The 26,802-nt window shown below is 41.5% G+C and overlaps 6 protein-coding genes and 1 pseudogene across 17 annotated transcripts in view; all 7 read right to left on the minus strand.

Annotated features, from left to right (window-relative positions):
• LOC146326785 (protocadherin gamma-C5-like) overlaps positions 1-26,802 on the minus strand; it is a 233,111-nt gene that overhangs the window by 148,366 nt on the left and 57,943 nt on the right. For 2 of the 12 annotated variants that reach the window (XM_084719199.1, XM_084719179.1), the window contains exon 1: positions 22,558-24,975. The exons of the other annotated variants lie outside the window; for them this stretch is intronic. In XM_084719199.1, the coding sequence (XP_084575325.1) occupies positions 22,558-24,960 (2,403 nt within the window). In that variant the 5' untranslated portion in view covers positions 24,961-24,975. Of the gene's footprint in view, positions 1-22,557; positions 24,976-26,802 lie in introns of those variants that run through there. 12 annotated transcript variants of the gene reach the window in all.
• On the minus strand, positions 381-3,134 carry LOC146326807 (protocadherin gamma-A11 pseudogene; annotated as a pseudogene).
• On the minus strand, positions 4,207-6,627 carry LOC146326808 (protocadherin gamma-A7-like). The gene is made up of 2 exons (XM_084719614.1): positions 6,271-6,627; positions 4,207-4,983 (listed from the first exon to the last, which is right to left on the minus strand). Exons 1-2 carry the CDS (start codon positions 6,625-6,627, stop codon positions 4,207-4,209), a joined length of 1,134 nt encoding a protein of 377 aa, XP_084575740.1.
• LOC146326809 (protocadherin gamma-A7-like) lies at positions 7,551-10,417 on the minus strand. Its single transcript, XM_084719615.1, has 2 exons — positions 9,615-10,417; positions 7,551-8,327 (listed from the first exon to the last, which is right to left on the minus strand). The coding sequence occupies exons 1-2, from the start codon at positions 9,981-9,983 to the stop codon at positions 7,551-7,553; spliced, it is 1,146 nt and encodes a 381-aa protein (XP_084575741.1). The 5' UTR covers positions 9,984-10,417.
• LOC146326810 (protocadherin gamma-A7-like) lies at positions 11,469-14,023 on the minus strand. Its single transcript, XM_084719617.1, has 2 exons — positions 13,539-14,023; positions 11,469-12,245 (listed from the first exon to the last, which is right to left on the minus strand). The coding sequence occupies exons 1-2, from the start codon at positions 13,929-13,931 to the stop codon at positions 11,469-11,471; spliced, it is 1,170 nt and encodes a 389-aa protein (XP_084575743.1). The 5' UTR covers positions 13,932-14,023.
• Positions 14,104-18,096, minus strand: LOC146326811 (protocadherin gamma-A10-like). Its single transcript, XM_084719621.1, has 3 exons — positions 17,417-18,096; positions 15,356-16,123; positions 14,104-14,130 (listed from the first exon to the last, which is right to left on the minus strand). The coding sequence occupies exons 1-3, from the start codon at positions 17,807-17,809 to the stop codon at positions 14,104-14,106; spliced, it is 1,188 nt and encodes a 395-aa protein (XP_084575747.1). The 5' UTR covers positions 17,810-18,096.
• LOC146326812 (protocadherin gamma-A7-like) lies at positions 19,029-21,588 on the minus strand. Its single transcript, XM_084719627.1, has 3 exons — positions 21,124-21,588; positions 19,084-19,839; positions 19,029-19,037 (listed from the first exon to the last, which is right to left on the minus strand). Exons 1-3 carry the CDS (start codon positions 21,526-21,528, stop codon positions 19,029-19,031), a joined length of 1,170 nt encoding a protein of 389 aa, XP_084575753.1. The 5' UTR covers positions 21,529-21,588.

Genomic DNA, 26,802 nt, shown 5'->3' on the forward strand with positions numbered 1-26,802 from the left:
CAGAAATAAAAAAAAAAAAAAAAACAAAAAACACGAAAATTCTATCGTGGCTCTGAGCTGACGCGGGAAAAGAAAAGGCAAAATGTTTGGTGAATTATGTTCATGTCAAAAGAGAGCAGTGAAAGGAGCATTTTGCAAATTTAATACAATATACTAAAAGCAAACTGCTTCAGGCGATCACAAGTGAATACAAAGTAAGACGCTCGGAAGAAAAACCACGCTGAACAAGTAGAAATTAGCAATGAGTCAGTCCGTCTTAACACAAAATGCAAACAGATAAAGGCTATGTGCATGTGACACGATAAAACAACATATCACCAACTGAGAATGACAAGTCATATTACATTTTCAAGTTAATATGAATATTCAAGTATTCCAACTCAGTCGATCACCAGGACCTGCTGTCCATGGTGCTGAAAATAACGGCATAGTAGGCAAAAGATGACTAGAAATTTACTTAAAATTAAACAGAGACATAGAGGCACAAAGACGAATCTACATTATTTAACTGACCTCTAGAGGAGAGTCTGGTTCATCCAGGATGCTCTTCTCATTCTGTATCCGCTGCATCGTCCCTGTAGAACTGGGGTCCATTATCAGCACGTTCTGACTACCAGCTCTGCCGAACTTACAGTCACTCTTTCTGGAGTCAGTCGTCCTGCACACCTCGTAGTTGTACACGTGTGGGAGAGTCCCTGTCCCCAAAGTGTCTGAGTAACGTGGTGGATAATATGGAATGACAGGCAGATTGGAGTGATACAGGATGCGAGACTGTCTCCATCTGTAGATTTTCACAGATATAATAACCACCAAACACGTGATGAAGAGGAAGGAAACTACAGCCAAAGCCAACACTAAGTAAAAAGTCAGGTTGTCATTGTACTCCTTGTCGTGTGGAAAGTCAGTGAACTCCGACAGCACTTCAGGGAAGCTGTCCGCCACCGCCACGTTAACAATGACTGTAGCTGAACGAGACGGCTGCCCGTTGTCCTCCACTATAACAGTCAGTCTTTGTTTGACAGCATCTTTATCAGTCACTTGGCGGATAGTTCTGATTTCTCCATTCTGTAAGCCCACTTCAAACAGCGCCCTGTCTGTGGCTTTCTGCAGTTTATAGGACAGCCAGGCATTCTGTCCAGAGTCCACATCAACAGCCACCACTTTAGTCACCAGATAGCCCACATCTGCTGAACGAGGAACCATTTCAGCCACCAGAGAGCCACCAGTCTGGACTGGGTACAGAACCTGAGGAGGGTTATCGTTCTGGTCCTGGATCATTAACTTCACTGTCACATTACTACTGAGTGGAGGAGAACCTCCATCCTGCGCTTTGATAACGAAAACAAGTTGTCTGATCTGCTCATAATCAAATGACCGCACTGCGTGTATCACTCCACTTTCTGCATTTATAGAAACATAATCAGAAACTGGAGATGCACCGACATTACTGTCTTCCAGAATATAAGATATACGGGCGTTTTGGTTTTCATCAGGATCTTTAGCCTTCAGCGTGAGGACAGAAATACCTGGAGAGTTATTCTCTGTAATAAACGCATTGTAAACAGCTCGTGGAAATACTGGAGCATTATCATTGACGTCAGAGACCTTTAAGTGAAAGGTTTTCTTCGTCGAAAGAGATGGAATTCCTGCATCTGTTGCAACTACAGTGATGTTATATTCTGAAACACTTTCACGATCTAATACAGTATCTGTTACCAAAGTGTAGTAATTCCTTAAATTAGATTTAATCTTAAAGGGTGCATTGTGCTCTATTCTGCAGTTTACTTGTCCATTATCACCTGAATCGAGATCTTTTACATTGATAATGCCAATAGTTGTACCAGAAGGTGAATCTTCTGACACAGGACTAGTGAATGACATGACGCTTACAGTAGGGGCGTTGTCATTTACATCAGTTACTTCAATTATTACTTTGCTTGAATCTGTCAAACCTCCCTTGTCTTTTGCATCGATTCTGAGTTCGTATTTTCTGTCTTTTTCATAATCAACAGTACCCGTTATTAATATTACGCCCGTTTTGTCATCAATACTAAACAAATCACCGAGACCACTATTGAGATCTGAAAAATAATACGTCACAATTCCATTGGACCCGAAATCTGCGTCACTGGCATTAACAGTGGTGACATAAGTATCTCTCGGAGAGTTTTCCATCACTGTCGCTTTGTACACAGACTGATTAAATACAGGTGCGTTGTCATTTGCATCAAGAACAGTAATATCGATATTTACTGTACCAGATCTCTGCGGAGTTCCACCGTCTACGGCGATTAGTTTTAGAGACAGATGAGGATTTGTTTCTCTGTCTAATGGCTTCTGTAACACCATCTCTGCATATTTCTTTCCATCTGCATTAGAGTTTTGTTTCAGAACAAAATTGTCATTCTCGGTCAGAAAATATTCTCTGAGTCCATTCACACCCACGTCGGGGTCTTCTGCACTCGTTAGTGAAAAACGAGCTCCAGTATTAGCTGATTCGCTGATTTCAAATTGGATTTTATCTCTTTTGAACGTGGGCGAGTGATCATTAATATCTGTTATTTCAACTGTAATTTGATGAAGCTCCATAGGGTTTTCTAAAATCACCTCAAAGCTGAAACTACATGGCGTTACGTCTCCGCAAAGCTGCTCCCGGTCTATTCTCTCATTGACGACGAGAATCCCTTTGTCTGTCCTCAGCTCGGTGTACTGAATGCTCTCTCCAGTCACGATACGGGCCCGACCAGAACGAAGCCTTTTCAGATCCAAACCAAGATCCTGGGCTACATTACCGATTAGGGAGCCTTTCTTCATCTCCTCTGGGATTGAATATCGGATATGTCCACTGACCATATCGCTGAGACAGAAAAGGAAGAACAGAAGATGCCAGCTCTGTCCGCAGCCAAAGCGCCATTTCACGCACCGGGAGTAGGCTGGTATTCCACATGCCATAGCGAAAGAAAAACACAGAAATATGGTCTACAACGATCCAAGCACGACACCTATTCCAGTAAAAAACACTGAATGTACCGTCAAAGAAAAATGATGCTGAATTTTGAATTCACTGCATATATCTGGAGGGAGATATCTACTAATACGAATCTGTTGTCGTCGAATGTCAAACAGTTATCTCCTTTTCTCTCATAGGCCACGGTGGTAAGGGAGGGGACTGTGTGGTAACGTTTTACAGAATCTGTTGGATTGACCAACAGCGTCGCTTAGAGTTCAAAATCAGTAACGCCATGCAACATAGAGGTTGGCAATACTAAGTGATATGATAGAATTTGATTTGGTGAACCATCAAAATATGTCCAGACAATATTCCACAAAAATATCTTAAAATAATCTCACCCTCAGCTTCATTATAATGCTGCCCATATGCGATTAAGTCCACAAAAGCATGGGCATATATGAATAAAAACACCACTGCAACACACTACTAAATCAAAAGAAAATGCCACAAACATTCGAAGTGCAGTGAAAGAAAACACAAATAGTTTGGTGAAGCTAGTTGATGTCAAATGACAGCAGTGAAAGAAGCGTTGTTGACTGTCAATATAATAATTCAAGTCAAATACTTTGTATTTGTTTCAAGAATCAGTAGTGCACACCGAAGCACTCCGGACAACACCCTAAGAAACCCACTAAGAAACTAGTAAGTCATCTGTCGGCGTTAACAAAAAATAGAACAAAGTCAAAGCAATGAGTGTGTTGAACAATGAATCAATATACCACTAATGAAGGATAATATAACATAAATTCAGAAAATAATTTACTGATTAATGACTAGATACGTAATCGTTAGTTGCAGCCCCGATTAACATATTTATCGCTTAAGGGTGCCAACAATTTTCCCATAACATTTAGTAAGTTATTTTTACTTGCAAAACCTGAACAACACGTTTACCATTTTTTGAATTCCTGGATAGCAGTACACACCGAGCAATAAAATGTGAGAATTAACATCATATTTTATGGAAATGCATATTAACATATTTCGTAGGACATACGATTTGAAAGCCACTACTGCATCTGCATGTACAGGAGTATTAAGAATGAGAATTCATTCTAAATGATCCAAGCTCCCAGGGGTGCTGTCCATGGTGCTGACAGTGACAGCACAGGATTCAGCTATTCTCTATCAATACAAACACAAAAGATAAAAAGGGGGGACATAAAAAGTCACACAAACACGACAAGGTTATCCTAACTCACCTCTAGAGGAGAGTCTGGTTCATCCAGGATGCTCTTCTCACTCTGTATCCGCTGCATCGTCCCTGTAGAACTGGGGTCCATTATCAGCACGTTCTGACTACCAGCTCTGCCGAACTTACAGTCACTCTTTCTCGAGTCAGTCGTCCTGCACACCTCGTAGTTGTACACGTGTGGGAGAGTCCCTGTCCCCAAAGTGTCTGAGTAACGTGGTGGATAATATGGAATGACAGGGAGATTGGAGTGATACAGGATGCGAGACTGTCTCCATCTGTAGATTTTCACTGATATAATAACCACCAAACACGTGATGAAGAGGAAGGAAACTACAGCCAAAGCCAACACTAAGTAAAAAGTCAGGTTGTCATTGTACTCCTTGTCGTGTGGAAAGTCAGTGAACTCCGACAGCACTTCAGGGAAGCTGTCCGCCACCGCCACGTTAACAATGACTGTAGCTGAACGAGACGGCTGCCCGTTGTCCTCCACTATAACAGTCAGTCTTTGTTTGACAGCATCTTTATCAGTCACTTGGCGGATAGTTCTGATTTCTCCATTCTGTAAGCCCACTTCAAACAGCGCCCTGTCTGTGGCTTTCTGCAGTTTATAGGACAGCCAGGCATTCTGTCCAGAGTCCACATCAACAGCCACCACTTTAGTCACCAGATAGCCCACATCTGCTGAACGAGGAACCATTTCAGCCACCAGAGAGCCACCAGTCTGGACTGGGTACAGAACCTGAGGGGGGTTGTCGTTCTGGTCCTGGATCATTAACTTCACAGTCACATTACTACTGAGTGGAGGAGAACCTCCATCCTGCGCTTTGACTACGAGCTGCAGCTGTTTAATTTGCTCATAATCAAATGAACGAACTGCGTTAATAACGCCAGTTTCAGAGTTCACAGATACATACGTAGAGACTGGGAAACCACCGACTTGCGTGTCCTCCAAGATATAAGAGATTCTAGCGTTTTGATTCCAGTCGGAGTCCTGTGCACTGACAGTGATTATTGACACTCCAGGAGAATTATTTTCTGTAATGTCAGCATCATAAATTAATTTATCAAATACGGGGGCGTTGTCGTTAATGTCAGAAATTGTCAGGTGCAACTTTATGGCACTTGAAAGAGGCGGGGAACCCGAATCTTTTGCATTTATAGTAATGTTGTATTCTGGTGTTTTTTCACGGTCGAAATCTATGTCTGAAACGAGTGAATAGTAATTAGACAATGATGATTTTATTTGAAATGGTAAGTTCCTATCTATTGTACATATAATCTGTCCATTTCTTTCCGAGTCAGCATCTTTAGCATTGAAAACAGCTACAGTCGAGCCTACTGGAGCATCCTCAGACAGAGAACTAGAAAATGACATGACACTTATGACTGGTGCATTATCATTAACATCTACAATATCAATGATTACCTTGCTGAGATCTGTTAACCCTCCCTGATCTTTGGCCTCGACTCTTATTTCATATTTTTTGTCCTTTTCAAAATCTATTGGTCCAGAAACAGTTATCTTTCCAGTACCCTTGTCAATGTTAAATGTATCGGCCAAATTTCCTTTTAGATTAGAAAATGCATACGTCACCACACCGTGAGGTCCACTGTCAGCGTCTGTAGCATTTACGGTTATGACGTGAGTCCCTGGCGTTGCATTTTCCAAGACAGTAGCCCTGTACACAGACTGATTGAACACTGGGGGGTTATCATTGGCATCTAACACGGTGATATCAATATTTACTGTACCAGACCTCTGCGGTGTTCCACCATCCACTGCTATCAGTTTAAACGACATGCGGGGTTGCTCCTCTCTGTCTAGCGGTTTCTGTAGGATGATTTCTGCAAATTTGCTGCCGTCTGGATTGGCGTGTTGTTTTAGGACAAAGTTGTCGCTTGTACTTAAAACATAATTTTGCAGTCCGTTGAGTCCTACGTCCGGGTCCTCCGCACTTTCCAATACGAAGCGAGAGCCAATTACAGCAGATTCGCTTATTTCCATTCGTACATGACTGTTCCGAAACACAGGCGAATGGTCATTTACATCCAGTATTTCGACCATTATACGATGCAACTCAATTGGATTTTCCAAAATAATTTCGAAGCTGAAACTGCACGGTGTCACGTCTCCACAAAGCTGCTCTCGGTCTATTCTGTCATTCACAGCTAAAATCCCTTTGTCTGCATTCAGTTCGATGTACTGTGTGTTTTCACCGGTCACGATACGGGCACGGCCAGAACGGAGCCTTTTCAGATCCAAACCAAGATCTTGTGCTACATTACCGATAAAAGAGCCCTTCTTCATCTCCTCTGGTATTGAATAGCGGATTTGGCAGTTGATGGTGGAAATCATGAGTTGCCATGTAAGTGTCCAACACAGCAGCCATTTTCCGCATCGAGACTGGTGTATCTCCATGTCGTAAAGAATTAAATCCTATAACAACAAATAATATCCCACAGTGACACGCGTAGATGTAAGCTACCTTCCAGTTCAACGGTGCTGCATTTCTGTCCAGCAGAATTGTTCGATTATCTAAAAAAATGTTTCAAAGCGACTGTATTTCCGTCGAACGCCCACTTGAAAAGTGTTTCTCCCTCTCCTCTTTCTCTCCTCTGTCACAGCCCCAACAACACTAGACTCTGTTTTCCTGATCAACAGCGTCCCTTAGAGTCCAAACGTGGGAAAGAACCAATCAGACTGCCCTTGGGTTAGCAGTGTCTATTACTATACAATATTCAGTGGGAACCGACAGGAAGACAAAAATCGGTTGCAACAATAATATATTCAAAGACATAATCTCAACCCATGCATATAAAATGTCACCACAAAATCAACCCACAGACAGACATACAGAAATTTAGAGCAACGATAACAAACCAGTATCATTGTGTAAAACTGTTGTGCACTGCAGTGTCATAAATATGAAAACGGTTATTTGTTTAAAAGTAAAAGTCAATCTATTTAGAAAATAGTAGATGGGGATGTTGAAAGGGAACAGTAACTACGATGTAAAATGACTACATTATAGTAAACAAACACCTCGAAGGAGCGTCAGTATGAAAGGCATTTTGTCAGTCAGAATTTGCCATATTTAAAATGTAAACAAAAACTAATTATCAGCCTGTTTTAACACACAATGAATAATGTGAAACGAATATACGTCTTAAGTCACATGAAAACATCGTTTCAGAATATTGGTTATATTATCTTTTTGAAGTTCTGCGTGTGAACAAAGAAGTGCTGCAAAATGAGGTGCTGTCCATGGTGCTGAAAAGTTCACTATCAATGTAAGTTAACACAGAAGGAGAAATAACGACACAGAGATGAAGCTACACAATTTAACTGACCTCTATAGGAGAGTCTGGTTCATCCAGGATGCTCTTCTCATTCTGTATCCGCTGCATCGTCCCTGTAGAACTGGGGTCCATTATCAGCACGTTCTGACTACCAGCTCTGCCGAACTTACAGTCACTCTTTCTCGAGTCAGTCGTCCTGCACACCTCGTAGTTGTACACGTGTGGGAGAGTCCCTGTCCCCAAAGTGTCTGAGTAACGTGGTGGATAATATGGAATGACAGGGAGATTGGAGTGATACAGGATGCGAGACTGTCTCCATCTGTAGATTTTCACTGATATAATAACCACCAAACACGTGATGAAGAGGAAGGAAACTACAGCCAAAGCCAACACTAAGTAAAAAGTCAGGTTGTCATTGTACTCCTTGTCGTGTGGAAAGTCAGTGAACTCCGACAGCACTTCAGGGAAGCTGTCCGCCACCGCCACGTTAACGATGACTGTAGCTGAACGAGACGGCTGCCCGTTGTCCTCCACTATAACAGTCAGTCTTTGTTTGACAGCATCTTTATCAGTCACTTGGCGGATAGTTCTGATTTCTCCATTCTGTAAGCCCACTTCAAACAGCGCCCTGTCTGTGGCTTTCTGCAGTTTATAGGACAGCCAGGCATTCTGTCCAGAGTCCACATCAACAGCCACCACTTTAGTCACCAGATAGGCCACATCTGCTGAACGAGGAACCATTTCAGCCACCAGAGAGCCACCAGTCTGGACTGGGTACAGAACCTGAGGAGGGTTGTCGTTCTGGTCCTGGATCATTAACTTCACTGTCACATTACTACTGAGTGGAGGAGAACCTCCATCCTGCGCTTTCACAACGAAAACAAGCTGTCTGATTTGCTCATAATCAAATGACCGCACTGCGTGTATCACTCCGCTTTCTGCATTTATGGAAACATACTCGGAAACTGGCGATCCGCCAATGTCATTAACTTCCAGAATATAGGATATACGGGCGTTTTGGTTTTCATCAGGATCTTGCGCCCTTATAATAAGAAGGGAAACGCCCGGGGAGTTATTCTCTGTAATAAACGCATTGTAAACAGCTTGTGGAAACACTGGAGCATTATCATTCACATCAGAGACCTTTAAGTGAAAGGTTTTCTTTGTTGACAGAGAAGGAATTCCTGCATCTGTTGCAACTACAGTGATGTTATATTCTGAAAGACTTTCACGATCTAATGCAGCATCTGTTATCAAAGTGTAATAGTTCCTTAAATTAGATTTAATCTTGAAAGGTACGTTTTGTTCTATCCTGCAATTTACTTGTCCATTATCACCTGAATCGAGATCTTTAACATTTATAATACCGACAGTTGTACCAGAGGGGGAATCTTCTGACACTGGACTAGTGAATGACATCACATTAATGACAGGTGGGTTATCATTCACGTCAATTACTTCGACTACGACTTTACTTGAGTCTGTTAATGCTCCTTGGTCTGTTGCTTCAATGCGTATTTCGTATTTCTTTGCCTTTTCATAGTCAACCTGCCCTAAAAGAAATATCTCACCCGTTGTCTTGTTAATTTCGAATACACTGTCAATACCGCCTTGCATTTTAGAAATAGAATAATAAATCAAACCATTTGATCCGCTATCTGCGTCAGTTGCATTTACAGTGATGATATATGTACCTCTTGCTGCATTTTCCCTTACAGTGGCCTTGTAGACAGACTGATTAAAAACAGGAGAATTATCGTTAGCATCTAAGACAGTGATATCTATATTTACTGTACCAGATTTCTGTGGCGTGCCGCCATCAACTGCTATCAGCTTTAGGGACAGAGTTGGATATCGTTCCCTATCCAGCGGCTTCTCAAGCACCATCTCCGCATATTTTCTTCCGTCAGAATTTGAATGCTTTTTTAAGATAAAATTTTCATTTGGAGATAAATTATAGTCCTGAAGCCCGTTGATTCCTACATCAGGATCATTGGCTGTGGGCAAAACAAAACGAGCTCCCGGTGCTGCTGACTCGCCGATTGTCAGCTGCATGTCGTGCTGATGAAAAGAAGGTGAATTATCGTTAATGTCCAACACTTCAACTGTAACGTGGTGTAGTTCCATTGGATTTTCTAAAATCAAATCAAAGCTGAAGCTACATGGCGTTACGTCTCCACAAAGCTGCTCTCGGTCTATTCTCTCATTCACGATTAGAACCCCTTTGTCTTTCTCCAGCTCGGTGTACTGCAGGCTTTCTCCGGTCACGATACGGGCCCGACCAGAACGGAGCCTCTGCAGGTCTATTCCAAGATCCAATGCTACATTACCAATTACGGATCCCTTCTTCATCTCCTCTGGGATTGAATAACGTATTTGACCAGTAGCCATATGAAAGAGAAAAAGAAAAAACACAAGGCCTTCCGACGTCAGTCTGTAGCATAAACGCCATCTTAGACTCCAGCAAAGATCCATGTTAACAAATAAATGGCATGAAATTATACTATCGAAAGTCCGGTCATAGAAAGGCAGCAAATTAACATTAACTTAATAAATGTGTAGGTTATAATACAAATATCCTCACGTCCATCGTCCTTTTTTATCGTGGTGAAAAATAATAAATCAAACCCAGCCTGCGCTCACCGCAGCGTCGTTTATGGTCTGAAGCATATCCACTCTCCACAGACTGAAATGGTGAAAGGCACCGCCTAATACACAGTTCAGATTTGTTTTTACTTGACCAACAGCGTCCCTTAGAGTCCAGTCAATGAATACCCACACGAGGGAGAAAAATGACTGCAAATTCAATCTTTATACCAACTGAATATCCACAGTTCCCCTTAAACGGACGAGTATTGCTGCCATAGTCCTCGAAATGGGAACGAATACATAAATTACCCTATGAAACAAAAAAACAAAACAAAAAACAAAACAAAAAAAAACACAGTAATTCAGTACCCCGGGTCCCTCATCACAGTGATGACTACAATACAGTGAATCCTAGAAGTGCGAACGATAACAATAAAGGGAATGTGAATGTGTAAAATGTGAATTTTCCCCTAGAGTATAAACTTGTCCACTTGTTCCACACAATTTATACCATCTGGAAACACCAGTGGTCTCATTCTAAGATCGAATTAATAACCCCTCCATCAAAACTATTCATTCACCTGAAGGTTGTTACATATGGAAGGTGCAGCACTCTCCTGTAAATTATGCTAATATGTAACTGTTTTGCATTAGGATTTATGTTAAATGGTGATAAACGGACTTAAACTGACGCAAAAAAAGCATAAGGGTGTGGGCTTAACAGCAATGATTACCAAATCAATTGATTGTAAATAGGTCATTAAATGATTATTAAATTAATTCCAAACTATTTTGGTACTGATTAGTCGGTCTGAGTAATTTCTTTAAAGAAAAAGTCAAAATTCTGTGATTCCAGCTTCTTAAATTTGGATGTATTTTGGTTTAATTGGGAAGACAAGAATTTGAGAACGTCATGGGAAACACTGATCAACAACTTTCAACAAGTATTAATCGAGAAAATAATTCTCTAACTAATCGACAAGAAAAATAATCATTACTTTCTGCCGTAATTAACACATTTATAGCTTAAGGGTGACAACAATTTGCCCACAACATGTAGCAACTTATATTTACTCGCAAAACTTGAACAACACGTTTACCATTGTTTGAATCCCTGGATGGCAGTACATACTATGCAATAAAATGTGAGAATCAACATAATATTTTATGTAAGTGCTTATTAACACATTTCGTAGGACGTACGACTTGAAAGCCACTGCTGCATCTGCAGGAGTGTAAGAGTGAGAATTCATTCTAAATGATCCAAGCTCCCAAGGGTGCTGTCCAAGGTGCTGAAAGTGACAGTACACTACTCCGCTATTCTCTATCAAGGAGGGACATGAAACGTCACAGAAACAAGACAAGGTCATTCTAACTCACCTCTAGAGGAGAGTCTGGTTCATCCAGGATGCTCTTCTCACTCTGTATCCGCTGCATCGTCCCTGTAGAACTGGGGTCCATTATCAGCACGTTCTGACTACCAGCTCTGCCGAACTTACAGTCACTCTTTCTGGAGTCAGTCGTCCTGCACACCTCGTAGTTGTACACGTGTGGGAGAGTCCCTGTCCCCAAAGTGTCTGAGTAACGTGGTGGATAATATGGAATGACAGGGAGATTGGAGTGATACAGGATACGAGACTGTCTCCATCTGTAGATTTTCACTGATATAATAATCACCAAACACGTGATGAAGAGGAAGGAAACTACAGCCAAAGCCAACACTAAGTAAAAAGTCAGGTTGTCATTGTACTCCTTGTCGTGTGGAAAGTCAGTGAACTCCGACAGCACTTCAGGGAAGCTGTCCGCCACCGCCACGTTAACAATGACTGTAGCTGAACGAGACGGCTGCCCGTTGTCCTCCACTATAACAGTCAGTCTTTGTTTGACAGCATCTTTATCAGTCACTTGGCGGATAGTTCTGATTTCTCCATTCTGTAAGCCCACTTCAAACAGCGCCCTGTCTGTGGCTTTCTGCAGTTTATAGGACAGCCAGGCATTCTGTCCAGAGTCCACATCAACAGCCACCACTTTAGTCACCAGATAGCCCACATCTGCTGAACGAGGCACCATTTCAGCCACCAGAGAGCCACCAGTCTGGACTGGGTACAGAACCTGAGGAGGATTGTCGTTCTGGTCCTGGATCATTAACTTCACAGTCACATTACTACTGAGTGGAGGAGAACCTCCATCCTGAGCTTTGACCACCAGCTGCAGCTGTTTAATTTGCTCATAATCAAATGAACGAACTGCGCTAAGAACTCCAGTTTCAGAGTTTAAAGACACATATGTAGAAACTGGACTACCACTGACTTGTGTGTCTTCTAAAAGATACGAGATTCTCGCGTTTTGATTCCAGTCAGAGTCTCGCGCGCTCACAACAAATATGGAAACCCCAGGAGAATTATTCTCTGAAATGTAAGCAGAATAGCTGTTTTTATCAAATAATGGGGCGTTGTCATTTACATCAGAAATTTTAAGATGTAATTTGGTTGAGCTGGAGAGAGGGGGAGACCCTAAATCAGTGGCTGTTATTATGATGTTGTATTCTGATATCGATTCTCTATCAAAATGTTGATCTGAGATCAAATTGTAATAATTTGTTAGAGATGACTGAATCTTAAAGGGAAGTTTTCCATCTATGGAACATTTTATTTGACCATTTTTCTCAGAATCTGCATCTTTTATGTTCAAAATAGCAACTGTTGTGCCAGGACTTGCATCCTCTGACAAAGGACTGGAAAACGACATAATATTTATAACTGGGGCATTGTCGTTTACATCAAAAACATCCAAAATAACTTTACTTGTTCCGGTTAGGCCACCGCGATCCTTTGCCTCTACCCTCACCTCATATTTTCTGTCTTTTTCATAATCTATCTGACCAGACACAGAAATTGTGCCACTGATTTCATCAATACTGAATATATCTGCTGCGCTCCCTTTCATTTTAGACAAACTGTAGATGATGAGTCCATTTGAACCGCTGTCAGCATCTGTGGCATTTACTGTAATAATGCTAGTGCCTTTGATCGTGTTTTCCTTCACAGATGCTTTATACACGGATTGGTTAAATACCGGAGCATTGTCATTGACATCTAACACAGTGACATCTATATTTATTGTACCAGATCTCTGTGGAGTTCCTCCATCAACTGCGATCAGTTTCAAAGACAATTGCGGAAGTCGCTCCCTGTCTAAAGCCTTTTGTAGCACCATCTCTACATATTTACTTCCATCCGGATTTGCATGTTGCTTCAATATAAAATTGTCATTAGGTGATAAAATATAATCTTGCACCGTGTTTTGCCCCACATCTAGATCCTCCGCACTCTGAAGTGGAAACTGCACTCCAACTACGGCTGATTCGCTGATTTCAAAGCTGATAGGTTTACCTTCATTTGGGAAGACGGGAGAGTGATCATTTATATCCAAAACCTCAACAGTTATTCTGTGCAGTTCCATTGGATTTTCTAAAATCACCTCAAAGCTGAAGCTACATGGCGTTACGTCTCCACAAAGCTGCTCTCGGTCTATTCTCTCATTCACGACTAGAATCCCTTTGTCTGTCTTCAGCTCGGTGTACTGGATGTTTTCTCCGGTCACGATACGGGCCCGCCCTGAACGGAGCCTTTTCAGATCTAAACCCAGATCTTGTGCTACATTACCAATGACAGAGCCCTTCTTCATCTCCTCTGGTATCGAATAACGGATCTGGCCACCTACCATGTTAACCACATGAAGCAGCAACATAAGCAGTCCGGTTTGCCATCGAAATCCAAAAAATAATCTCCATCTTGCGCATATGTAGTTGAGGGATCCTCGAGTTGCCATCATGGCAACAAAGAATGGAAAATGGTGATCTATATCCTCTTGATATGACAATAAAGCACAGATACGTCCGTTTAATGGTTACAACGAAACACGTCTTCAACCTTTACACGCAAGTCTGTGAGACCATGTTCTCTCTTACGTGCATTTAACCTCGACAAAAGACAGAGAGCCTTCCTCACTCTGTAGGCAATCGGGGGATGGACTGAATGACGACACAACACAGAAAACATTTTACTGATCAACAGCGTCCCTTAGAGCCTAAAATGTGAACACCAAATGAGACCAAGACCACGGTACTGACACTCTTAAAATACACTAATGGAATTAACACGTCTCTTCATATGACATTAAGCATGAGTGAATGCATGTTATCACAATCCACTAGATTATGAGAAATTCACTATCAGTATAAAAGAAAATAAAGAACTAATTCATTAAAACAGCGTGAACAGTGAAGCGTGTACACAGCCTGTCCAAAGTTAAAGAAAAGTGAAAGTGAAATATTAGTTGCAAATACTTTGTTTATACAGACGATCCATGAGAATACATGAATTAGTTCTTTATCATCTACATCAGCTATAAAGCATTATAAAAACAATTGTGTCATCATTATGTAAGTACAGCCATGCTTCTCTATCACAAAAATTATATGCAAATGAAGCTACCCTTATTGTACAATTAATCTGCAAAAATTAAGTGTAAGTATTTCTCTTCGAGTCGAAAATGCATTGCCAATGCAAAAAGTAGACTGAAAGGTGACTTTCATATAGTGTAGCGAAAGGTTAGGATGTAGAGGTCAGAATCATGGGTGGGTCAATGTGTTGACTTTAACATAGGGTATGGCAGGATGATGATGTTCTCTTTTGAGATTATACAGCAGAAACATTTGTTCTAATTAATAGTGACAACAAACTTGGCCTAATAATTACGAAGTGTTTGTAACCACTCGATCTAAACAATACTCTTACCACCCTTCAAGCGACATTTCATTGAAGAAAAAATTAAAGAATCCAATATAAATCTTACTTGTGCATTGCTGACAAAAGATTGATAAAAACTGACATGTTTTGCGAGAGATACAGGTTTACAGTAATATGCTTTCCACTGCTGAATCTGGAAGAATTTTATAGGAGCTGTATTCCAGCACAACTTGATGTAAACAGAATGAGCTATCCATGGTGCTGAAAGTGATGATTGTATCGCCCCATTGCTCGTGATCAATCCAACTACGTAACACAAATAGCAGAGACAGAGTTAAATTGTTTAACTGACCTCGAGAGGAGAGTCTGGTTCCTATAAATTCCTATAAATTAATGAAAGCGGGCTGTCCATGGTGCTGAAAGTAACTGTTATAGCCTCCAACATCTCCCAGTCAATCCAACTACAAAACACAGAGCACACAGACGAAGCTTAATTCTTTTACTGACCTCTAAAGGAGAGTCTGGTTCGTCCAGGATGCTCTTCTCATTCTGTATCCGCTGCATCGTCCCTGTAGAACTGGGGTCCATTATCAGCACGTTCTGACTACCAGCTCTGCCGAACTTACAGTCACTCTTTCTGGAGTCAGTCGTCCTGCACACCTCGTAGTTGTACACGTGTGGGAGAGTCCCTGTCCCCAAAGTGTCTGAGTAACGTGGTGGATAATATGGAATCACAGGGAGATTGGAGTGATACAGGATGCGAGACTGTCTCCATCTGTAGATTTTCACTGATATAATAACCACCAAACACGTGATGAAGAGGAAGGAAACTACAGCCAAAGCCAACACTAAGTAAAAAGTCAGGTTGTCATTGTACTCCTTGTCGTGTGGAAAGTCAGTGAACTCCGACAGCACTTCAGGGAAGCTGTCCGCCACCGCCACGTTAACAATGACTGTAGCTGAACGAGACGGCTGCCCGTTGTCCTCCACTATAACAGTCAGTCTTTGTTTGACAGCATCTTTATCAGTCACTTGGCGGATAGTTCTGATTTCTCCATTCTGTAAGCCCACTTCAAACAGCGCCCTGTCTGTGGCTTTCTGCAGTTTATAGGACAGCCAGGCATTCTGTCCAGAGTCCACATCAACAGCCACCACTTTAGTCACCAGATAGCCCACATCTGCTGAACGAGGCACCATTTCAGCCACCAGAGAGCCACCAGTCTGGACTGGGTACAGAACCTGAGGAGGATTGTCGTTCTGGTCCTGGATCATTAACTTCACAGTCACATTACTACTGAGTGGAGGAGAACCTCCATCCTGCGCTCTGACCACCAGCTGCAGCTGTTTAATTTGCTCATAATCAAATGAACGAACCGCGCTAAGAACTCCAGTTTCAGAGTTTAAAGACACATATGTAGAAACTGGACTACCACTGACTTGTGTGTCTTCTAAAAGATACGAGATTCTCGCGTTTTGATTCCAGTCAGAGTCTCGCGCGCTCACAACAAATATGGAAACCCCAGGAGAATTATTCTCGGTGATGTAAGCAGAATAGCTGTTTTTATCAAATGAGGGTGCGTTGTCATTTACGTCAGAAATTTTAAGATGCAATTTCGTTGAACTAGAAAGAGGGGGAGACCCTAAATCAGTGGCTGTTATTGTGATGTTATAGTCTGAGATCGATTCTCTATCAAAATGTTGATCTGAGATCAAATTGTAATAATTTGTTAGAGATGATTCTATCTTAAAAGGAAGTTTTCCATCTATAGAACATTTTATTTGACCATTTTTCTCAGAATCTGCATCTTTTATGTTTAAAATAGCAACGGTTGTACCAGGACTTGCATCCTCGGATATAGGGCTGGAAAATGACATGATATTTATAACTGGGGCATTGTCGTTTATATCAAAAACATCCAAAATAACTTTACTTGTTCCGGTTAGGCCACCCTGATCCTTTGCCTCTACCCTCACCTCATATTTTCGGTCTTTTTCATAATCTATCTGACCAGACACAGAAATTGTGCCACTGATTTCATCAATACTGAATATATCTGCTGCGCTCCCTTTCATTTTAGACAAACTGTAGGTGATGAGTCCATATGAACCGCTGTCAGCATCTGTGGCATTTACTGTAATAATGCTAGTGCCTTTGATCGTGTTTTCCTTCACAGATGCTTTATACACGGATTGGTTAAATACCGGAACATTGTCGTTGGCGTCTAACACAGTGATATCTATATTTACTGTACCAGATCTCTGTGGTGAGCCTCCGTCAACTGCGATTAATTTAAAAGACAAATGCGGATGTCGCTCTCTGTCTAAAGGCTTCTGCAGCACCATTTCAACATATTTACCGCCATCTGGATTTGCATGTTGCTTCAAAATAAAATTGTCGTTTGGTGATAAAGTATAATCTTGCAGAGCGTTTGATCCCACATCTAGATCCTCCGCACTTGGCAAAGGAAACTGAACTCCAACTAAAGCTGATTCGCTGATTTCTAAGCTTATAGGTTTATCTTTATTTGGGAAGACGGGAGAGTGATCATTTATATCCAAAACCTCAACAGTTATTCTGTGCAATTCCATTGGATTTTCTAAAATCACCTCAAAGCTGAAGCTACATGGCGTTACGTCTCCACAAAGCTGCTCTCGGTCTATTCTCTCATTCACGACTAGAATCCCTTTGTCTGTCTTCAGCTCGGTGTACTGGATGTTTTCTCCGGTCACGATACGGGCCCGCCCTGAACGGAGCCTTTTCAGATCTAAACCCAGATCTTGTGCTACGTTACCAATGACAGAGCCCTTCTTCATCTCCTCTGGTATCGAATAACGGATCTGGCCACCTACCATGTTAACCACATGAAGCAGCAACATAAGCAGTCCTATTTGCTGTCGAAATCCATAAAGCAAACGCCATCTTGTGCGTATGTTAGTGAGCGATCCCCAAGTTGCTTTCATGGCACGAATCAAAAAATGTGAATTATATCCGGTTGATGTGACGATAAAGCTGGTTCTAAGAAATCCGGTAAATCCTTACATCTAAACACGTCTTCAGTCTTTATACGCAAGTCAGAAACACCATGTCCTATGTTCTCTCTTATGTGCCCTAAACCTCAGTAAAACACAGAGCCTTCTTCACTGTGTAGTCAGTAGGAGGATGGACTGAATGACGCGACAGCACAGAAAATATTTTACTGATCAACAGCGTCCCTTAGAGTCTAAAAGTTGAACGTCAAATGAAGCCAAGACTACAGTACTAATACTCTATATGTTATAGAAATCACGATAAGCTTGAGTGGAATGATTTCAGCACAACCTATTTTATCATTACTATTACACCAAAAAGGAAATAATAAAACGTAAAAATAATTTCCAAAGTAAATCAGACATTAAAGTAAGATTTTCGAAAGTATATGCTTACAATACAGCCAATCCGCGTGAATACATAAAACAGACATCTTCGGATGAAATTAACCATCCAGATGAGCTGTAAAACATTTCAGTCAGACAATATGAAAATAGGCATGCTTTCATCATGAAACTGCAGCAATGCGTCCCTACAACAACGCATTAGCTCACAAGGTGTTCCAGTGCATAAAGATTAATATGAGGATTGAACTCTTTTATCTACGATAAATCTACAATAAAAAAAAAAAAAAAAAAAAAAAAATAACTGTAAGGATTTCTTTGTAAGATTAAAAAGTAGGCTACAAATAGGCTGAAGGTGAATTTCATGTGGTGCAGCGAAAGATAACGATGTGGAGGTTGGGATGATCGATGTGCCTATGTGTTGCCTTTAGTATAGGGCGTTTGAAATTTCGTGTTGTGTCGTATAAGACTATTCAGAGCTAATATTTTTGTTTTGGGCAATAGCAAACTTTACCCAACATGTAGGTAATGTTTATACCTCCTCAAACTAAACCCAACTCTCACCATAACCACCTGGGTATTGAGCTGATGAAAAAGGAAAAAAAAAAAAACTTTGCCATTATGAACATTAATAATGCATTATTTGGCAAATTTTATGATTTTTGAGGGAAAATGCAATATATGACAGGAAAACGTTCCCACTGCTTACGCTGCAAAGAGTTTGGCAGGAAAAGAGTTCCTATAAATTAATGAAAGTGTGCTGTCCATGGTGCTGAAAGTAACTGTTATAGCCTCCAACATATCCCAATCAATCCAACTACAAAACACAGAGAACACAGACGAAGCTTAATTCTTTTACTGACCTCTAGAGGAGAGTCTGGTTCGTCCAGGATGCTCTTCTCATTCTGTATCCGCTGCATCGTCCCTGTAGAACTGGGGTCCATTATCAGCACGTTCTGACTACCTACTGTGCCGAACTTACAGCCACTCTTTCTCGAGTCAGTCGTCCTGCACACCTCGTAGTTGTACACGTGTGGGAGAGTCCCTGTCCCCAAAGTGTCTGAGTAACGTGGTGGATAATATGGAATGACAGGGAGATTGGAGTGATACAGGATGCGAGACTGTCTCCATCTGTAGATTTTCACTGATATAATAACCACCAAACACGTGATGAAGAGGAAGGAAACTACAGCCAAAGCCAACACTAAGTAAAAAGTCAGGTTGTCATTGTACTCCTTGTCGTGTGGAAAGTCAGTGAACTCCGACAGCACTTCAGGGAAGCTGTCCGCCACCGCCACGTTAACAATGACTGTAGCTGAACGAGACGGCTGCCCGTTGTCCTCCACTATAACAGTCAGTCTTTGTTTGACAGCATCTTTATCAGTCACTTGGCGGATAGTTCTGATTTCTCCATTCTGTAAGCCCACTTCAAACAGCGCCCTGTCTGTGGCTTTCTGCAGTTTATAGGACAGCCAGGCATTCTGTCCAGAGTCCACATCAACAGCCACCACTTTAGTCACCAGATAGCCCACATCTGCTGAACGAGGCACCATTTCAGCCACCAGAGAGCCACCAGTCTGGACTGGGTACAGAACCTGAGGAGGGTTGTCGTTCTGGTCCTGGATCATCAGTTTCACAGTCACATTACTACTGAGTGGAGGAGAGCCTCCATCCTGCGCTTTGACGATGAAGACCAGCTGCTTGATTTGCTCATAATCAAATGAGCGCACTGCATGTATCGCACCGCTTTCTGCACTTACAGAAACATATTCAGAAACGGGAGATCCACTGATCTGGCAGTCTTCTAAAATATAGGATACACGGGCATTCTGATTTTCATCAGGGTCTTTAGCATTAACACTTACTATAGATACACCTGGTGAGTTATTCTCTGTCACGAAGGCACTGTAAAAGCCTCGTGGAAATACTGGAGCATTATCATTGACATCCGACACCTTCAGATAAAAGGTTCTTTTAGTTGAGAGGGGAGGCGAGCCTGCATCTGAGGCAAGAACAGTGATGTTACATTCCGAGAGATTTTCACGATCTAATGCAGCATCAGTCACCAATGCATAATAATTTCTTACATTGGATTTTATTTTAAAGGGAACATTGCCCTCGATCGTGCACCTCACTTGTCCGTTTTCACCTGAATCAAGATCTTTTACATTAATGATGCCAATGGTGGTACCGGTAGGAGAGTCTTCTGACACAGGACTCGTGAATGACATAACGTTAATGACCGGAGCATTGTCATTTACATCGATCACCTCAATTTCAATTTTGCTTGAATCTGTCAGTCCGCCTTTATCTTTAGCTTCAACTCGGAATTCGATTTTCTTGTCTTTTTCAAAATCTATTTCCTTTGCTACATATATTCTTCCAGTTGCTTCATCTATATCGAATAAATCAGCTATTCCTGCTTTGGATTTTGAAAAGGAATACGTTACCATTCCGTTTGAACCACTATCCATGTCACTTGCATTCACAGTCGCAATATAAGTGCCTTTTTGCGCATTTTCAACCACTGCGGCCTTATACACAGACTGATTAAAAACAGGGGCATTATCATTAATATCTAGAATCTTGATGTCTATATTTACTGTACCCGATCTTTGTGGATTTCCTCCGTCCACAGCCAACAGTTTCAGAGACAGGCGTGGCTGTGCTTCTCTGTCTAAGGGTTTCTGAAGCACCATTTCGGCATATTTACTGCCGTCCGGATTAACGTGTTGTTTCAAAACAAAATTGTCGTTTGGAGTCAAAATGTAGTTCTGAAGACCATTTTCACCAACATCAGCATCGTCCGCACTCTCTAAAACAAAACGTGAACCAAGCGCAGCGGATTCGCTTATTTCAAATTCCAAGTGGCTGTTTTGGAAAGTGGGAGCGTTGTCGTTGACGTCTAATACTTCTATCGTCACCGGGTGCAGCTCCATTGGTTTTTCCAGTAAAATCTCAAAGGTGAAGCTACACGGTGTCACGTCTCCACAAAGCTGCTCTCGGTCTATTCTCTCATTCACGACCAAAGTCCCTTTGTCTGCCTTCAGCTCAGTGTACTGGACGTTTTCTCCGGTCACGATACGGGCCCGACCAGAACGGAGCCTTTTTAAATCCAAACCAAGATCTTGAGCTAGGTTTCCAACGAGGGACCCTCTCTTCATTTCCTCCGGGATTGAATACCGGATCTGTGCCCCCGCTTGATTAAGAAAAATAAACTGAAAAATGAACAGGCACACTGCCCAACGCAATCGTCCAAACAGTCGCCATATTACGCCACTGTCTCGATGATGTTCTTTAAACGCCATGTGAAAAAGGGACTTCGAGGAAACCGAACGACTTAGCGGAGATCTCAACTCAGTGAAGAAAACGTAGATTACCGTTGAAAATGTGCATCATCCGACGAGGCGCAGCTTGTAACAAACACGGATCATCTCTTGTAAAACGCAATAACAGGGGAGGGAATAGCACTGCCTCACAATGCACAGCAGAAGTGGTTTACCAGACAACAGCGTCACTTAGAGGATAAAATATGAAACTCGTATAAGCCAATGTCCAGCTCCGCAAGGCTGGTGTGTTTTAAATCACACAGAGGTTGCTCATTCTTATCCCATGGATGTTTTTTTTCCTTTGGTCAGGAAATGAGAAAAGAAATTAATCAATAGAGATAAGAGTCTATGAGTCTCTCTCTCTTTATCGGGAAACATATATGCAAAATTCAAAGCTCTGTTTTCTGGTAAAACAGTATATCCACAAGACTATCAACCTTTGTACCTTTGTCTGGTTGAACAGACAGGGAGGGAGGGAGAGAGAGACAGGGAGATAGAGAGAGAGAGAGAGAGAGAGAGAGAGAGAGAGAGAGAGAGACAGAGAGAGAGAGAGAGAGAGAGAGAGAGAGAGAGAGAGAGAGAGAGAGAGAGAGAGAGAGATATTGTTGGCAAGTAGCGTAATTTTTAATATACTAAATTTCAATGTACTGAATTTTATGACAAAGTCACTTAAAAATGAACGTACTATTAAATACACAAAATCCAAGCCAAGAACATATTGGGGAAAAATAACTGAACACATACAAACCAGGGTCTCTTCATAGTCAACCAAACCCAACGACCTTAAATAACATCAGTGCCTCAGTGCAAAGAAACACTTCAGCACCATGGACAGTGAAAGAGATGTCAGCATCATCTTGTGCCACGTGTTTTTATATGCACACTATGTCAACTACAATTCTTGATATAAACACAAAAAAATGAAAGTTAACTTTCTATCAATATGTTATCATGTTCACAGATGTAAGAAGTTAGATGATTAGCAGAAAGTCTCACAGGCCGACTTACCAGAGTAGACATGTTAGATATTGCTGATGACTGCTCTCGATGCTGCAGAGTTTCAGTTCCAGCGTCATCTACACTAACCAAACTTTGACTCTTTGGTTGCGCATACTTGATGTCACTCTTTCTCGAGTCAGTCGTCCTGCACACCTCGTAGTTGTACACGTGTGGGAGAGTCCCTGTCCCCAAAGTGTCTGAGTAACGTGGTGGATAATATGGAATGACAGGGAGATTGGAGTGATACAGGATGCGAGACTGTCTCCATCTGTAGATTTTCACTGATATAATAACCACCAAACACGTGATGAAGAGGAAGGAAACTACAGCCAAAGCCAACACTAAGTAAAAAGTCAGGTTGTCATTGTACTCCTTGTCGTGTGGAAAGTCAGTGAACTCCGACAGCACTTCAGGGAAGCTGTCCGCCACCGCCACGTTAACAATGACTGTAGCTGAACGAGACGGCTGCCCGTTGTCCTCCACTATAACAGTCAGTCTTTGTTTGACAGCATCTTTATCAGTCACTTGGCGGATAGTTCTGATTTCTCCATTCTGTAAGCCCACTTCAAACAGCGCCCTGTCTGTGGCTTTCTGCAGTTTATAGGACAACCAGGCATTCTGTCCAGAGTCCACATCAACAGCCACCACTTTAGTCACCAGATAGCCCACATCTGCTGAACGAGGCACCATTTCAGCTACCAGAGAGCCACCAGTCTGGACTGGATACAGAACCTGGGGAGGGTTGTCGTTCTGGTCCAGGACACGCACAATAACTGTTGTGTTACTACTGAGTGGTGGCGAGCCTCCATCTTGCGCTTTTACTCGTATTTTGTACTCCTTGACTTGTTCATAGTCGAGTGAACGCAACGACTGAATGACTCCACTCTCCGTATTTATGGAGAAATATGTGGACACTGGATTTCCACTAACCTCGCCGTCGATAAGAAAGTAGGATATGCGAGCATTTTGGCCCTGATCTGGATCTGTGGCGTGGATCTGCAACAGTGTGACACCAGGTGAATTGTTCTCCATTACCTGGGTGTTGTAAACATTTTGGCTGAAAGCTGGTGCGTTGTCATTAATATCAGTAACGTCTAAAACCACAGTTTTTCTGCTTGATAAGGCAGGCGAGCCCTCGTCTGTCGCAGTGAGAGTAATATTGTACCTGGAACGCTTTTCTCGGTCGAGATTTTGCTCCGTGACCAATGTGTGATAGTTTCTGAGAGATGATTTAATTTTGAACGGGAGAGTTTCATCTATATTTAAACGAACCTGTCCATTTTTACCGGAATCTTTATCTTGGACACTAATCAACGCCACAACTGTACCAGGAGCAGAATCCTCTGAAATCTTGCCCGAATACGAAGCCATTGTTATTATGGGGCTGTTATCATTCACGTCTCCTATCTCAATTATTAATTTGCTGGCGCCAGCTACACCCCATGGATCTTTTGCTTGAAGGTTTATTTCGTAATTTGGAGAAACCTCGTAATCGATGTCACCGGTGAGTTTAACCTCTCCCGTATGAGGATTTATTTCAAAAGGACAAGAGGTCTCCTCGTCTAAGTGGGTGAAAGAATATGTGACGTTACCATTGTAGCCTTGGTCTGCATCTGCGGCACTGACTCTAGTAATAATGGTGCCTCGCAAAACATTTTCTGAGACAGTTGTTTTGTACACAGGTTGTGTGAAAACGGGTGCGTTGTCGTTGGCGTCAAGAACAGATACGAATATCTTTACTGTTCCAGACCTCTGCGGTTCCCCACCATCCACAGCCGTTAATATGAGAGTATGATCGCTTTGCTTCTCGCGGTCCAAACCACTCTGAAGCACCATTTCAGCATATTTACTCCCATCTGTTCGACTGTGTTGTTTAAGAACAAAATGATCATTTGCCTTTAAAGAGTAGCTTTGCAGTGAGTTAATTCCTACGTCAGGGTCAGCTGCGCTATCAAGCAAGAATACAGTCCCTGTGGGCGTCGATTCGCTTATTTCCAAATTAATTTCCTTTTTGGGGAAAGCAGGAGCATGATCGTTTACATCTTGTATTTCGATTGTAATGGAAAACAATTCAAGTGGATCTTCAAGGACAATTTCTAGACTGAAGCTACAGGGTGATTTCTTGGCGCATAATTTTTCTCTGTCAATTCTTTCATTGACAACAATATGCCCTTTGTTCTGGTTCAGCACAACATATTGGTTACCACCATCTATGACAAGCCGAGCCCGACCAGAAACCAACCTTTTAACATCCAGGCCCAGGTCTTTTGCAACGTCTCCGACAAACAGCCCTTTTCTCATCTCCTCCGGTATAGAATAACGGATTTGTCCGCTAACCCCAGTGAGAAAACACAAAAGCAAAATGGAGACTCTCCAGTCCGATAAGGCGCATTTGCTCTTCAGAATATCCATATCTTCTCATGAATATCAGCTCCAAAATTACAGTTATCCGAAGAGGATGGTATGTCGCTCACAGTATCGACCGTATATTTTATTGTCTTCGGTCAAATCCACAAAGTGTCACCATCCATAGTAGAGCCTTAGCGAGTATATGCACAAAACCATCGCGTATTTCCTTCGAAGACGGGCGGTGACATATGATAAAGCTGATGTTAGACAAAGAGTCTGCTTAGGCAACAGCACCACCAACAGTGACTAAGTAAAACAACATCAGTGTTATCATGCACCCAAACATTACAAGCCCTCCTTGCTTTACTTTGCTCTGGATCTACAACATCAAAAACCAGGGAAGAATGAAAGGTCCAAAAAGTCTAAAATACAAAAATTTTTGGTATCAGCATTATTTAGTATCTGATTACACGGAGGACTGATTGAAAGTCAAGTCTGGGAATACTTTGTATGGTTTTGAGAGGTAGTTCTCAGTACTTTGCGTCTGGTCTATATAAAGTGTAACAGTTGCAATGATCTCAAATGTAAGAAAATGTTTAAAACGATGCTAAGAACAATTGTGGACATATATATATACATGAAGTAAAATGGTACTTTTACAGAATCTACTGATGGTCACTCTATCAATTATTAATAGATTATGTCTGTACCATGATAGATAGATAGATAGATAGATAGATAGATAGATAGATAGATAGATAGATAGATAGATAGGGAGTGAGAAAGAGTGAGAGATAGATAATCTTTTCTCTCCTGGTGCATTCTGACTGATGAATCCAGTGACCTACATTTGAGCAGTGGAATTAACATCTAGTGTGAAACCACTGCAACAGTCATCCACAAGCATGAAAGAATACTGATACTAATCATGATGTCTGCATAGGTAGGAATGCCTTTTTTTTAAGTGGGTCACGATGGTGCTTTGTACATCCCCCTATTCACACATAATATTAGCATATACTGCTGCAGAGCATAACATTCTGCACATCATGATTGTGCATTATTCAGGCAATGACTGCACAGCAGCAGCCAAATTATTAATATTCATGTAGTTTAAAGCCTGGGGTAAAAGCACACACAAATAAGAGCAACCCAGCTGCCTATGTTACAAGACTGCAATTTCAGTCTTGCACGAATACCACTTTCAAAGCAGCATTTGGGAAGATATGCATCATGTATGTTAAAATTTAAAGAGAGAATAAAGAAAGAAAGAGAATAGAAAATGGATATAAACTAATTTTCAGTCATCTGTGTTCCATATTGATTTGGGGAATTGAGTATATTATTGATGAAGCAAGTCTGTAATACTAACCTAACAGAGTAATAAAAAGTAGTGGGCTGTGTGTGAGATTAAAGAGATAAAGACAAAGAGAAATGAAAATCATCTTACCTGCTGGATTGAAAACGTTTCATTCAAGGAGTGCACCGAGAAAAGAAAGGAGAAAAAGAAAAGTTAGTATGAACCCTGAAAATCACTAATTAATCACAGCTTTTGTATCACATTCTTTTACATTCATATGGATTATACACATATCCATTGTGAAATAATAAATAACATGACATATGACACACTGATGTTTTGTAACTGGCCCAAAACTTCCAGTGGCTGCTTTAACTTAAAGACATGCTAGTCCAATTCCAGATGCCGGAGTCCAGCTACATAAATCTTTCAAATATTTCGTGCCTTACTTGAGTAGGACTACTTTGCGATTTGTAAAATAAAAATAAGATATTACCAACCAAGCTTAAGCTTCAACTTGGTGTTCTGCTCCATTGTATGGTAATTCCAAACCAGCAACCCAGAATGTAGCTGAGTTTCTTCTTTTAATTGAGTCTCCAAAAGAC

This window comes from Lutjanus erythropterus, chromosome 5 (genome assembly GCF_056507025.1).
Source record: "Lutjanus erythropterus isolate fLutEry1 chromosome 5, fLutEry1.hap2, whole genome shotgun sequence".
Taxonomy (NCBI): Eukaryota; Metazoa; Chordata; class Actinopteri; order Lutjaniformes; family Lutjanidae; genus Lutjanus; species Lutjanus erythropterus.